At 40.1% G+C, this 14567-nt stretch overlaps 1 protein-coding gene across 1 annotated transcript; it reads left to right on the forward strand.

Moving 5' to 3' along the window:
* Window positions 1-245: 245 nt before the first annotated feature.
* On the forward strand, window positions 246-14246 carry LOC108236250 (ral guanine nucleotide dissociation stimulator-like 1). The gene is made up of 17 exons (XM_017416792.3): window positions 246-615; window positions 3705-3997; window positions 5052-5096; window positions 5211-5410; window positions 5551-5708; window positions 5792-6022; window positions 6165-6268; window positions 6622-6706; window positions 8209-8280; window positions 8802-8888; window positions 9620-9652; window positions 10018-10139; window positions 10403-10492; window positions 10853-10982; window positions 11421-11732; window positions 12487-12601; window positions 12703-14246. The coding sequence occupies exons 1-17, from the start codon at window positions 592-594 to the stop codon at window positions 12840-12842; spliced, it is 2241 nt and encodes a 746-aa protein (XP_017272281.1). The 5' UTR covers window positions 246-591; the 3' UTR covers window positions 12843-14246.
* Window positions 14247-14567: the final 321 nt, after the last annotated feature.

Below are 14567 nucleotides of genomic sequence, written 5' to 3' on the forward strand. Positions count from 1 at the left end.
CCTATTATTAATAAAGAATTACAGTTTTCACTTCTCATTTTACATGTTTGTTTTTCTCACGTCTTTGGAACAGCCCTGTAAAACAATAATTAAATCATTGTTGGCGTATTTCTCAAATTTCTGCATTTGAATAGACTCAAAGGAACTTGTGCGCACGCACACACACACACACACACACAGCGCCACACCTCCCCTCAGACTCTCCCTGAGAAGTCCCCTCCTCCTGCTATAAAACCCAGCCAGTTTCAGTCTCCTCTGCTGTCACAGAGCAGCGCTCTCAGCTGGGATCAGCGCGTTCAGATCTCACTCCTCCGCTCAGACAAGTTGGAGCAGCTTTATGCTCGTCTCTGTTGGCCCTGGGACAAACCGCCACATGGAAACAGGCTGGACACACTTTTATGACAAAAAGGGAAAGAAAACGTAGCAAGAACTCTGCTGATCGCTGCCTTTTAAATGAAGATAAAAGTGTCTGACTTTAAGTTAAATCAGGAGGAAACCTTGAATAAACTCACTGTCCAGTAAGTTTAAAGTTCATTTCAAGAGAGGTTCCTGTCAAGATGGAGAGCCAGAGTCCTTGAGAGACCGGACAAGATGGGAAAATGGGAGATAACCATGGTAAGTTTGATTTGATGTGTCACTAACCAAAAGGCAGAGCAAATCTGTGGACAGCTGTTTGAGCCGGCTGGGGCCATAAATACAAAAAAACTAAAAATTTAAATAGTTGATTGTTGTATTTAGATCTTTATCTACAACCTTTTATTGATTTAAAAATATATAAAATGACAGTTTCATTCATAGATAAATGTATGCCTGCTTGCTTACTTTTCTGACCAGTGCCTGTAGCTGTGACATAAATGTCAATTTAACAGAAAATAGGCTCAGACGGCCAACTCTAAATAACTAGACCCTCAGCATTCACTTCTGTTTCCTCTTGCTCTTCTGTCGTATCATCAGCAAAGAATCCTGTCAAGGTTTGGCACATCTGTGACTATCACTTCCAGTCACGCCACTCAAATGAAAGGCCTGGCATTCCTTGAAGAAATGCAAATCACCTGCCACGTTTCACAACAGACTTTTAGGCTAAGATCATTTTATGTTGAGAAATCATGGAGTTGTAGCCAAAGCTCAAAAAATAACATTATGTGCAATCTCATGAAATATGGCGATGTCTTGTTTGACTGGTTAGAATGTTGTGGATGACTCTCAGCTACTACCACACCAGATTTTGTCTTAGAATCTGTAAAATCCACTGAGGTATAGTCCTTTTTGTATTGACTAAGGTTAATTACCTGGGGTGGCCATCTTGAATTGACTTGACTTCATAAGATATACAGCCAGTATTTTCTGAGATATCCATTGAAATCCATCCAGAGATTCATGAGATATTTTGCTAACAGACAAACAGGGTTGACTCCAACTGTTAACGCCATGGTTTTAAGCAAATATGTTGCTCGTTGTGTTGCGCTCAAAGTATGCGCTGGGGACAATGCTCAGCTACTACCACACCGAACTTTAGGGCAATATTTGTAAAATTGACAGAACTATCATCATCTTTGTGTTTTTTAAGGTCAGCCATCTTTAATTAGGTCAGATCTACAAATTATTCAGCTGCAGATATACACACAATGATTACTTTTAGAAGATTGTATTAAAATACATCAATTGATATATGAGATTTTTTGCTGACGGCACAGACAAACACATGCAAATATTTTATTTATTATTACTTTTGTGAAGGTTTGAAGCTTTCTGGACTTATTATAAAATTGAAGGGCTTTTTGAAATGCAGCTATATTAATTTAACCTACTTGCACACAACCCAGATATTTTAGTCAGAAGTCTTGGCAGAGTTGGTATTTATGCCTGCAGTTGTTCTGTATAAAGAGTAAGAGAGTTTGCATTGAAAACTGGGTCATGGAATTTAAATGACAAAGTCACTCAGTGATCTGCATCTTTTCCTCTTCTTTCACTTCTAAAATCAAAAGATGGAAGCCAGGATATTTTGCAGTGAGAGCAGCCATTCCTTTTAGGCTCCTGGCGCAAACTATTTTGCATTTACATCAGATCAAATACACAATTCGGCTTGAATTGAATATGGATCACAAACAGAAACCAACAACAAGCTTGTGATGCTGTGGAGTGTCCTCATGTCACAAAAGGCGTTCATTGCATTTTATTAGAAAAATGGCATATTATTAGCTATTATATAACCCAGCTGCTGTCTTGTTACGGTTCAGATGAGCTGAGAGACTGGACAAGGTGCTCAGTATGCACATCTGATAAAACCGGTTCCTCAGTGTCATGCTAAGCGTCTCAGCTGGGGCTTTTGCTTGAAAAATTATTCAGAGGCCCGCGCTGAGATCAAAAGAGCCCTGACCTCTGGTTTGAATATATGAAAAGCTGTTCTTTTTCAATAAGACCAAGGCTCCAGCCTCTGCATGAACACCTGCACTCCTGCGGTGAGCTCTGAGCTGAGACAGTGGAAAGTTAAAGCCCTCGGGTATTTAGGATTTTGCTTTGTTGTGCTTACGCTGCAGTTCTCCTGTATTTGTCCATAAACATTTATATGTGCCCACAAAATTCCTGGAAGGTTAAGGGTGATTTGTTGTAGAGAAAATGTAAAAAGTAAAGTAATTCGAAGCCTCGCTTTCCTTGAAGGAAAACAGAGACTTAATTCACTCCACAGCAACATCCTGCACAAAATGTTAATGCTCTAAATAGGTGTTGAGGATGACTCTAAGCTACTACTACTCCAAATTGTAGCTCAATACGTATGAAATTAACCAAACTATGATAATTTTTGTACTGGCTAATGTAGATTTGCTGCAGCAGCCATATTAAATAGGGCTGACTCCAAAAGTTATCCAGTTGTAGATGTTTAAATAAGGATTAATTTCTGAGAGTTTTAGTAAAATTGGTCCAGTGTTTCATGGTTTATTTTGCTAACAGACAAACAGTGTTGACACCAATGGTTAAAACTAAAGTATTAGGCAAAAATCTTGTTCAATGTATAACTTCGTGTATGGGTTTGGTATGACTCTCAGTTACTACCACACCAAATTTGAGCTTAATATCTGTAGAAGTTATTGTCATTTTTGTGTCCTAAGGTTAGTTTGATGCAGGGACCATCTTGAATTGGGTTACCTTCAAATTTTAATTAACTTTAGATGTACATCCAATGATTGCTTTCTGAAAGTTTCATTGAAATCCATCCAGTGGTTCACGAGATATTTTACTAACAATGCAGACAAGCGAACCCACAACAGACAAACACAATATTGCTGTTTGGCCTTCGGCTGTGGGCAAAGATTAAACAACATTATATTTTATGTCATGGTAGCAAAGATTTGTATTGGTGGTATTTGTGCATTACCTGAAAACCTAAAACCTGTTATTGTTGTTGCATGCTGATCTGTTGGTGCGGTCAGTGTGGATGATGAGTATTAAACATTACGTAGTTGCTGTGGTCCATAGTGAGATTGATGTAAGTCTCTAATTATGTCCCTAATTTATGTGTAGGTCACTGCTTGGCCGTGATGACTTGTTACTATTTTCATTTCTTCATGTTTCTTCTGTTATAACCATAAACATCACTTGATCGATAATTGTGTGTTTGACCCGTAAATTTTCAAGGTGCAAATCATGTGTTTAGAGTTCTCCGCATGAAACCGAAACCCCTTTTCTTCCATTTCTGTCATTCCCAGAACCCAGTCCAGGAGTGGGGTGAGGAGACAGAGGACGGAGCGGTGTACGGGGTCACTCTGCGCCGGGAGCCCGTCCCCACGTCCCCCGGCCACGGCGAGACCAGCTCGCTGTGCTGTGGTTTCGTCCAGTACCGAACCTGCAAGGTGCGGCGCCTGAAGGCCGCCACCCTGGACCAGCTGGTGAATTACCTCCTCGACTGTAGGAACCAGGAGCAGGACTACGGCAGGATCTTGCTCTCCACATACAGAACGTTTACCAGCACAACGAAGCTCATAGAGCTGCTCTTCCAGAAGTACGTCCATAATAGGTTCTGTCTGACCTGTGCCTGTTGATATTCAGTCAGTATAATTACTACTGGAAAAAAAAAGAGAATATTTCTGAAGAATGTAAAAGAAAAATGCTAATGGCAGTTTTTAGCTATAATTATTGCAAAGAATAAATATAAATAATTGATAATAATTAATAATAAATTAATAGAATTAGCATCATACTGTAGTTGTTTATGTTTGTATTATAATTATGCCCAACTTTGTTGAACCCTAATATGTTTAATAGGATTTTGAGCAAAGTTTGCATACTTAAACCAGTAATATTTGGGTCATGACCTTCTGCAATTGCTCTTTTGCCGGTATGAACCTGAAGGGTTTGCACCACTGATCTAAGCTGACAAAATAACAACGTTTTAATGTATAAACTCTACATTAAATGAAAAGAGAACCAAAATGAAAGGAAATACTAAAGCTGCTGTCAGTGGCTCATTATGGACACCATGTTAACCACACAACTGTCTCTGTCACACCCTGGCAGCATTCTTAATTAGACAGGCAGACAGAAAAGCAGAGGAGAAATTAGGCCTCAAACAAGCAGTCACTGTGACAAGAATGTTCCTCTAAATTTAATTCAGTTTATTTATGTAGGCCAGTTCACATCAAAAGTCATTCAAAAAAAGCTGTAGTCTTTGTGTTAGCACTGAAACATAGTTTCTAACAGCCTAGTTATTGTATTCTCAGAAAACCTTTTTGTTTTGTTGCTCAGGCAGTCACCTGATGGTGGTGTGTGTGTGTGTGTGAGGGGGGGTGTTTTCACTTGATGTTCCCACTGATAAAGAAAGCGCCTTATCCCAGCTTTGATGTAATCAGAAGTGCCTTGCAGGTGCTCATTATCTGGAGACTCAGCAGTCATTATGTGTAGAGAGGTTTTAGACTGTGGTCGGCAGGATCTGAGGTCAGCAGTTAACGAAGCAGCGAGACAGCCACAAATAATGATTAAGAGATTTCTGTACAAAAAGAAGATGTTGTGTATACTTTGACTTTTAAATCTTTTGTTTTATATATTTTTGCTCTCAGGGACAGTGCCTATTTCGATGTTGACAACGCTGATTATTCTAAGAGGTAGGTAGATAAGTTATGAGTTTACCCTGTTTATCTATAATGAGTTCCTCTGGTTTATTGTGTCATATAGATGGTTAAAATGTAATGTTGCTTCCGTTCCCCCACTCCCCTCAGCCCCCTACTGACCTTTGTTCAGACATGGTTGGATGAGTACAGTGAGGACCTCCGGGAGCCTCCGCTGCATCCAGCGCTCAGGCTGCTGTTGGATCACCTGACGATCAGCGCCGCAGTGCATGGCGACATGCGCAGCCAGCCCAACTTCTGCTCGCTGGCTGGACAAGCTGAGGAACTGCTCAAGAGGTTCCAGAAAGAAGGTGACCTTTCACCTCGTAATATGTCCTATTAGCAGTGTTGTTTTTCATCCCAACCTCACAGTCGGTGCTGCTGGGAATAATGTAAAACACCTAAAAAAGGTGCTGACATTTTCTTTATTCTTGGTGTGTTTTTAAAACAGAACTGGCATCAAATGTTGGTTCCGCTGCAGCAGATCTTGAGCAAGATGAGGAGGGGTCTGCTGACGAGGATTCGGGATGCGAAAACTCTCTGGATCAAGGCGGTGTCATGGATTTCTCCGCTGCAGCCATTGCAGAGCAGCTCACTCGAATAGACTCTGTATGTTAGAGAACATTTTCTCATCTTTCACTTTCAGCATTCGGTTTCTGATGGCGACTTACAGCCGACTGTGGACATTTCAGGCTCTGTTCAGCAAAGTGGTGCCCTACCAGTGTTTGGGCTGCATGTGGTCCCAGAGAGACAAGAAGGAGAACATGTCTCCCACTATTCGGGCCACTATTGCACAGTTCAATACCATCACCAACTGGGTCATTGGGTCCCTGCTCAGCCCGCCTCGCACTTCCTCCCGTGTGCCTCCCACGTCAGCGGCGCAGAGGGCCCGCATCATAGAGAAGTGGATCAAAGTAGCACAGGTCAGTTTTAGAGACCAAGTGACTTAATAATGACTCTATTTCCAGATGGTTTGTCTTGTGCAGCTCTCTAAGTTGATGGAAAAATGCTTGGAACACTTCAGAATTTAGTCAGTCCTTGAAATGCAAGTTGTTTGTTTTGCAGGAATGCCATCGCTTGAGGAACTTCTCTTCTCAGAAGGCCATCCTGTCTGCCCTTCATTCGAATGCAGTTTACAGGCTGAGGAAGACCTGGGCTGCTGTTTGCAGGTTAGACCACGTCTGTTTCAAAGGCCACATTCTTTTGTTTGTCTCGTAAAATATACGAATTTCTACATAATCATTGTTTAATGAGGCCTTTGAACCCTCTTCGAGTGCAATCCTGTGACTGTTTTTGAGGCATCGGCAGAAATGTGGTTTTAAGTGACGACCCAGTTTAGTTCAGGTCATGAATATTATAGTTCGCCAAAAGTTCAAGGTGGCAAAACTTCATAGAAACTGCTTACAGTGCAAGCTAGCAGTTGTGTGTGAATTTTTAACACCACTTACTGTGGATTATGGTTTAAATGTTGGATTAAATGCAAAAGCTTTGCACTTCATATTGGTTTTGTTGCTTTTTGCAGAGACAGCACTGCCACATTTGACAACCTCTGGGAGACTTTTCCTGATGAGAATTGTGTTCTGATCAACAAGGAGCTCCTGGTGGAGGTTAGAAAAAACCCCTGAAAGCTTTATGTTTTTTGTGTGAAGCTCTGTGGTTTTGGATTAGTCAGCATCCTCAACTTGGCAGCCATGGGTGGACTTTAGATCTGACAACAGCCAGCAATAGCTGCTCCCAAAGGGGTTTTAACATAGAGCCTATAAAAGCACCTATCCCAAAAAAAAATCTGCTTTCATTTTGTTAGATGTAGGTAATCCTCAAATGCCTTCTTTTGCTCAAAATATGGGTTTCTTAATTATATCTCCATTTCATTTTTGTGTATCTGTTCTGCATTTCTATGGCATATTGAGATTTGTGGCCGTAAGAAAAAAACATTGCCTATTTACATTAAAAAATACTCTAGTATACCTAGGGTGATCTCCAGCAATGCCTGGTTGGATGTATCAATCATGTTATAGCATAAATATAGCAACTTAGAAACTAGGCTTTGTCTGCATTGTTACAGTACCGTGCAGGACTTGTGGTGCTTTTATGCACAAGAGATGTTGTGATTACTTGTCTTTCTTCTTCGTCTCATCAAAGCTGTATGTCACTGACTTATTCTTTTGTGTTCTTGGCATATGTACATTGTGTACAATGTCATGTTGCTGTTTCATACATCTTGCATTGTTGGATTGTATATAACATTGTAAGAGTGCCAACATCTAAATACTGAATTTTCAGTACCAGTTGCATATAGTGTCCAGTCATATTATGCATACTAATACAAGACCAACAAATTTCTACTTGTCATTCATTCCTCCACATTGCTGTGGCCATCAATTGGTTTAGACTTTACTTACATTTTACTTGAATACAATGAGAACTGAAGTAAATTACAAGACTGAAATATATCAGAGTAGAAACCTAGCAAGAAAAAGAAAACCCTGAAAGTGGTGGATAAGACCAACAAATGCAGCATCACAATATGTTAAAGTTTAGTTGAATAACATGATGCAAAGATTGTTTGTCACACTGGAAATGATGATCTTTTTCATGGATTTCACTCTTGTAATAATTAAAAAATATTGTGTCTTGAGTTAATGTTTGCAGGAATGGTTAACGGACTATTAATGGCAAACAACAAGCCTTGAGCACATTATGTTCCCTTTCAGTGTTTTCTCTGTAGACATCTTTACATGACTGTGTCACAGATGTCTTTTGTCCAGTTCCGGAGAAAGAACTCTAAAGTGAACAAATCATCAGCACTTTATGTATACAATAGCCAACATTTGTTTCTGTACAAGAACATGTCTTCATAGGTAAATAGTTCCCCTCTTTTCATAAAAAAGGCTTTTTATCAGCGCAAATACTGTCCCTCATATGTTTACAGAACCTAATTCTGTTTGCTAAAAGATATAAAGGCTAAAAAGCTTTATGAATGGCCTCTAGTCTTTTGAAAAAATAGCTATTAAACAGGATATTCTGAGCTAATGTGTAATGAAACCTCTTCTTATGCCAGGAGTGCCTTCAACCTTTAACCGAACACTGCTTTGACTGTCATTAACAGGATGGAGGCCAAGCCACAGTGGATAACGTTTCTCCAAAGATACCCAAGAAGTGTCAACTCCTCAGACAGATGGTAAGCCAAATCTTACAGAGAGAAAAAAGGCGTTTTGAAGGCCCGGGATGAAGCCAAAGGCGCACATTTGAATTAAACCCGAGCAAGCAGTGGCAATGTGGCACAATGTCGTCTTTTATCTTTGAGTGTAATTTTCACGCGAGGCCAAAGGCTTTTGGAGCTTTCCTTTCTTATATTACACCTCTAAAAGCCACATGAGAGCTGACTTGTCCCCTAAGTGTGGGTGGAGAATCTCTGTCACATTCATGACCCAAACCTATCTTTAGCCTCAGTGCTAAGCAGGTTTCAAATGGCCCTCAGGTCACCAGGATTTCTGGTTGGTAACAGCAGACTGGACTGTGGTCTTTTTGGGTTGCAATATGAGCCCACAGTGCTGCTGACTGACGTGTATGAACTTTGTCACGTTTAAGCCCTCTGGTATAAAAGACAGAAATCAAAGATGTGTAGCTGAATAACAAAGATAAAGAGAAAAGCCACTGCTGTGAAAAACTAATGCGTCTCCATGCATGTCGTGTTTGCAGAGCACCTCCAGTGGAGTGGTACCTTACCTGGGCACCTATCTAACCGTTCTCACCATGTTGGACACAGCTCTGCCAGACACTGTGCAGGTCAGTCATGCAATATTAAACAGGACTGACAAAAGTGAAACATATACAGAATTTCCTTCATAATATGGGTTGTAGATCAGGGCATAGCAGCGACAAGTTCATTCAAATCTAATGTAGTCAATCAGAAGTAGTGTTGCAACATTTAAAAACGTGCATACACTTGTTTTTAACATTAAAATACCATGTTTGTTGGAGATAGCTTTTTTGAATGGTCTTAGTTTGGAGAAACAGTAATTTAAATTTATAAAAAATTATAAAATTTCTACAACTAGCTGCTACTGTCTTTTGCATTTGCCAATAATTCTACATAAATAACCATTCAAAGAGAATTTTAACAGGAGTGTAAAGGTTTATAAGAAAGCATTCACATGAACTGCTTATCTAGGCCAAGATGAGCCATTCGCTCATCAATCCTGTCGGACTCGAACTTTATTTCTCTAACCTGAAGTCATCAAAAAAGCTATCTGCAACATGTAAAATGTTTTTTTATACCTTCTAACCTGAAACTTACTTCAAAAAGGCTAAAATATCGCTTTAAATTCCCTTAATAAATAAACACTACATGTTTTTTTTACTAAATATTTTATATTCAAGTAGAATTAAGAAGTGAAAATACATTTAAGAGATATATTTGAGACACACACCGAGTCATGTATGATTAGTTAAAATGTCCCCCAATATACCGGTTTATGTTATGTTTTTAAAGTACTAACAATTGACTGTTCTAACAGGGTGGACTCATAAACTTTGAGAAGAGGAGAAGGGTAAGTGGTTCCTCCTTTCTTTTATGCATTTTTTTGCCTTTAGTTTGCTTTTACACAAACAAAAACTATGTCCAAGGGTGTTGGTGCAGCATGTTTTCATTCCTGCATGCTGGATGGGTGTGTAGACAGGCATGTTTGTAAGAGTAAACAAAAACTAAGTCATATACTTTAGTAATTATTAGAAGCTTAAATCCCATGACACCTTTTAAACATTTACAGATTAATATGAACAGAACCTTGATGGTTCAGCAGGATTATGCAACCACCTGACGGTTGACCTGCCACGGCATCTTGCAGTGTGTTTTTGCTTCAGTTTCCTTGTTTATCTATAAACATTTCCTATTTTTTTCTTTCCCTTCCTGCAGGAATTTGATGTCCTTTCACAGATTCGAGTGCTGCAGTTGTCCTGTTCCCAGTATAAACTCCCTCATCACCGTAAAATCACTGCCAGTATACATGAACATAAGCTGCTTACTGATCTGGAGAGGTGAGCCAAAACAACATTTCTTTTTTTTTCCTTGAACACATGACGGAATCACATGCAGAGAACTTACTGCTGGACCGTAATCAAACATTGGCTGTTGTATAAACTGAACATGGCGTTACTACAACCGTTTCTTCTGTCAAAAAGAGCAATTAAAACATATTGCTTTCTTCAATTTTAAGTTTAAGGAAAAATATTTTTTGACAAGTTTGAGTTTTTCTGGTCATCTTCATGAGCACTGAAGTAATTGTGTGTTTTTGTTAAAGTTATGAACTGTCAAGACGGCTCGAGCCTCCGATCGACACGTGTTCGCCAACGTCTTGGAACAACCGCTCTCTCACGAAGAAACTCTCCTTGTGAGTATCAGGCTGCACAACTCAGTTTGCATTCAAACACACGTTTTACAATCCTGCACACACTCTATGGATATCAAAGTCACACCTGGAACAAAAAGAGTGTGCTTTGCTATATTTTGGGCTTTGAAGAATATTTTAGACCATCTAAAACAATGTTTTTGCCTGTATTTGTCTGTTTCCAAATTATAAGTTTTAATGAAACTTAAATAAAGTAATCACTGGATGTACATCTACAACTGATCAACTGAGTCAACCTGATTCAAGATGGCTGTCCAACCAACCTGTTATTCATTTTAAAACTGAGTACTTAGTATGATAGTACGAGTTTGTTTTTCCTCAACATAAGTTTTCTGTCTTCAGTCTGCTGACACCAGGCGATGGTTCTAAGAAACTCCCTGCCGACCAGATCAGTGTTTCGTCCTCCGGATCCAGCGGTTCTGAAATGGAGGATCTGTCTTCTCCAAATCTGTCCCGTTCCACCCGACCGCAGGTAACCAGCTGTGTGTGTGCGTGCTGGTATCAGTCTCCATTGTTTCATATCTCCGACTACTATCCATCCTTTTGTTGCCACTTGTGCCAACAGTGGTGGTCTTTGTTGAAAGCTTCGTCATGCTGTGTCTTTCAACAAACAGCTCTTTGTGCTTCGAAAAGCTTTCTTTGTTTATGCTTCTCACACAGTTGACTATTTTCAAGCAGTCAAACGAACCACTTAAGCATTTATAATGAGTGAGGAGGAAACTACTTTTGTTACTGGGATACTTATTTTTACTTGCAAAACATTTCCTTTTTTTAGGACCAATAAAAGTGTTAGAATTTATTAATGCTCAGTTCTCACTGTTTCAAAAGTGCTACAAATGCTGTTACTACTTACAGTGACACCTAAGAATATCATCTTTTAAATATTATTTTCTCCCTTTCTCCTCTGCAGTCCTTCCACAGCTCTTGCAGCAATGTATCTGAGGTCTTTTCAACTTCCTCATCCTCCCCCTGCCCTTCAGCGGTTTCTTCTTCAGAGTCTCCTTCCCCCTCCAGTTCCTCCTCTGACTGCAGCACGGACCTCTGCTCTGCAGCCTCAGCTGATGGCTGCTCGCGCCCGAATCCTCCTCTGGCCTCCCAGCACAAACGCTCCATTTCCATGACCTGCCTGCCTGCGTATAACCATCAGGGGGCTGACTCCTGCATCGTCAGGGTCAGCGTGGACTTGGGCCACGACAATGGAAACATGTATAAAAGCATCCTGGTGAGTTAATGACTTCAAGCTGAAAACTCAAGCATTGTTCTGAATGTAGGGTTAGTTGAAGGTCTGACAGGGCAACTCGCTTGGTAGGTGAAATGGATTGGAAAATATCAACCATTAACTAACAATTCGATGTCCTGGCTGCAGAGACATTCCTTCACCGTAAAATGCTCAGGATAAAACAACCTTGTAACAGAATGTGTTAGATATTTTGCTGTTAACGTCCTTTACTCTTGCCACTCTGTCTGCAGTTTATAGCCCCTCTAACAAAACACTTTCACGCCAGGCACAATTCGATTTATGTAAGGTTCAAGACGGTGATGTCAATCTGTTACTGTTCCACTGCTGAACTGGAAAGAGAGGTAGTCACAGAGCTGAAACAGTCAGTATGTGTAAGGGTAAGCAGCATTCCAGCTGGACAGTGTGATGTAATGATTATAGAGAGACTGCACAATTAGCCAGCTGTGGGATTTAAAAAGGAAATGAATGAATTTGAAGGATACCCCATGTTTTCTAAGATTCTGCCATGTTAGCTTAAACCTTAAACCTGTGCTGGAAAGTCTCTCAAATGGTCAGTGTTTAAAAAGGAAAAAAGAAAGAGTCGTAAAAACAGTTGAAAATAGACTTTAACAGGTCCAACACCATTCCCGAACATGCAGCCTGTCTTACATAAGCACAGCTTACTTTCTCAAGCAAAACTTCCTCCTTCTTTTTCAAGGTGTATTTTAAGACACTTGTGATTCTTTGTCTTCTCAAGTTAACCAGCCATGAAAAAACTGCTCAGGTGATTCAGAGAGCTTTGGAGAAGCATCACCTTGAGCACATGAACGGGCAGGACTTCACTCTGACGCAGGTCATCTCGCAGGACAGAGGTCAGAAATGGAGAAGTCTGTCAAAATAAAAGCCTTAAATGGTGGCAACTGAATGGAACTCATTTGTAACATCTGTTATATATATTTTTGCTTGTTTTCAGAGTTGCTCATACCAGACAAGGCAAACGTCTTTTATGCCATGTCCACAACTGCAAATTTTGACTTTGTTCTGCGTCGGTACAACAAATGCCAGAAGAAACCCCTGAGAACAACAATGAGTCTTGGAAGGTTTACAAAATGAGCACTTCTGGTCTGCAAGCGGAGCTGAGCTGGTTGGACTCTAAAGGGAAAATGTCTTTTGTTTGAATTTCTAGAAATGTCTCCCTGATAGTTTTATTGATACTGAAAGGAATTCAAGCAGAGACGGACAAGACGTAGCAAAAGCACTTTACGGAGACAAAAACTCACATCAGTTGGGAGAAATGGACTTGAAAAACATCCAGATCTGTTTCTTTGTTGGAAAGAACTTTAGTTAAACCAAGAAACAATGGAGAAGCAACCTTTTTGTCCAGAAGTGTGTTGGTAAACACAGGATTAATTAGTTGCCTGGATGACAAACAGTTCAACACACCCTCCCGTGAATGGCACATGCCAACATGCTTGACATTTTTTTTCAACTCGAACGTGAAGAAATGATCGTCCGCTTCCCAAACGCGGCCAGCCTCGATGTCTGTTGGTGTGTGAGGGGCTGGCAACCGGCCGGAGCTCTTCAGTGGGCTGTCAGCCGCTTCAGGTGGTGTACTGACGTTGGCGCTACACCTGAACTGAACCAGGGATCGCTGTGTTTTCTGGGAAGTTCCAGAGTGGCTCCTTCAGCTCTGCTGTGATAGTCGCCGTCACAGCTCCGACTGGAAGGACAACATTCCTGATGACAGCGGCACAAACTGCACATGTACACATAGCTGCTTTACGTAAAACAGAGACTCTGTAACTATGTGACTTTTTTTTGTATTAACTTGTATTTATTTTTATTTGTGATCCACTGCGATTCACTTTAACTGCACCTTAAATGACTCTCTACTAGATTGTCTTGTGACTAAAAGGAAAATGTGTTTTTTTAAAAGCTATGACGCACTGTGTTTTAAGATGCCTCTCATTAATGTGGTTTTTAGATTTTCTGATACTTGAAATGTTAAACATTTAAGTTATTTGTTTAAACCATACTGAACAAAAGTCTGAACTTGTGAAATGGTGCCGAAGCAGCTCGATTGAAATCCTAACCAAAAGCCCATGAAGATAAAATCCATGAAAATTCTTTGTGACATCAGCTGACAGATTTTAGTAAGATGTCAAATAAGGACATTTTCCAAAGCTTAAAGCAAAGGTTTTACGGAAGAACCATATCTTGGAGGCACACTTGTTAATCACAAGTTTCATTACCCTGAAATCTCGGAGCGTCTGGGAGTCGAGAGTTTGGCTGGAGGGCGCAGATGACTGGTAAAGGAAGTGGAGGAACAGGCTTTTCCTTGACCTTCTCTGCACTTTCTGGAAAAAAAAACTTACTTCGTGCTTCCATCGTTCTGCTGATGACATCTGAAAACATGTCTTTTTTTGTTTTTGTTCTGTGAACTGTGCTGTCTGTTCACCTAATGACTGAAAAGGTTCAGTTGTTATAAAAGGAATAAACAATATTAATCTAAAATTTGATGTGCATCAGCAAAATGTTTTTTCTCAGTAAACATGTTTGCAGCCCCAGCTGACTCTTTATTTTAATCCTCAAGTGTAATATAATGCTGATTTTAATCAACATTATATTGGTTGAAAGAGGGATTAACATGACTTTTACACAAACAGAAATAAACGATGTTAGAGGTGCAATTTCATAATTAATATAATGTACAGTGGAGCCATTTTCAGGTCTCTCCAGTGATGGTTGCTAGGACTCGTCAGGTTTCTGGCTGGTCCACTCTAGGACATTCAGAGAGTTGTCTTTAAGCCACTCGTGGGTTGCTCTTTCTGTAAGCTT

This window comes from Kryptolebias marmoratus, linkage group LG12 (assembly GCF_001649575.2).
Source record: "Kryptolebias marmoratus isolate JLee-2015 linkage group LG12, ASM164957v2, whole genome shotgun sequence".
In the NCBI taxonomy this organism is placed as follows: Eukaryota; Metazoa; Chordata; class Actinopteri; order Cyprinodontiformes; family Rivulidae; genus Kryptolebias; species Kryptolebias marmoratus.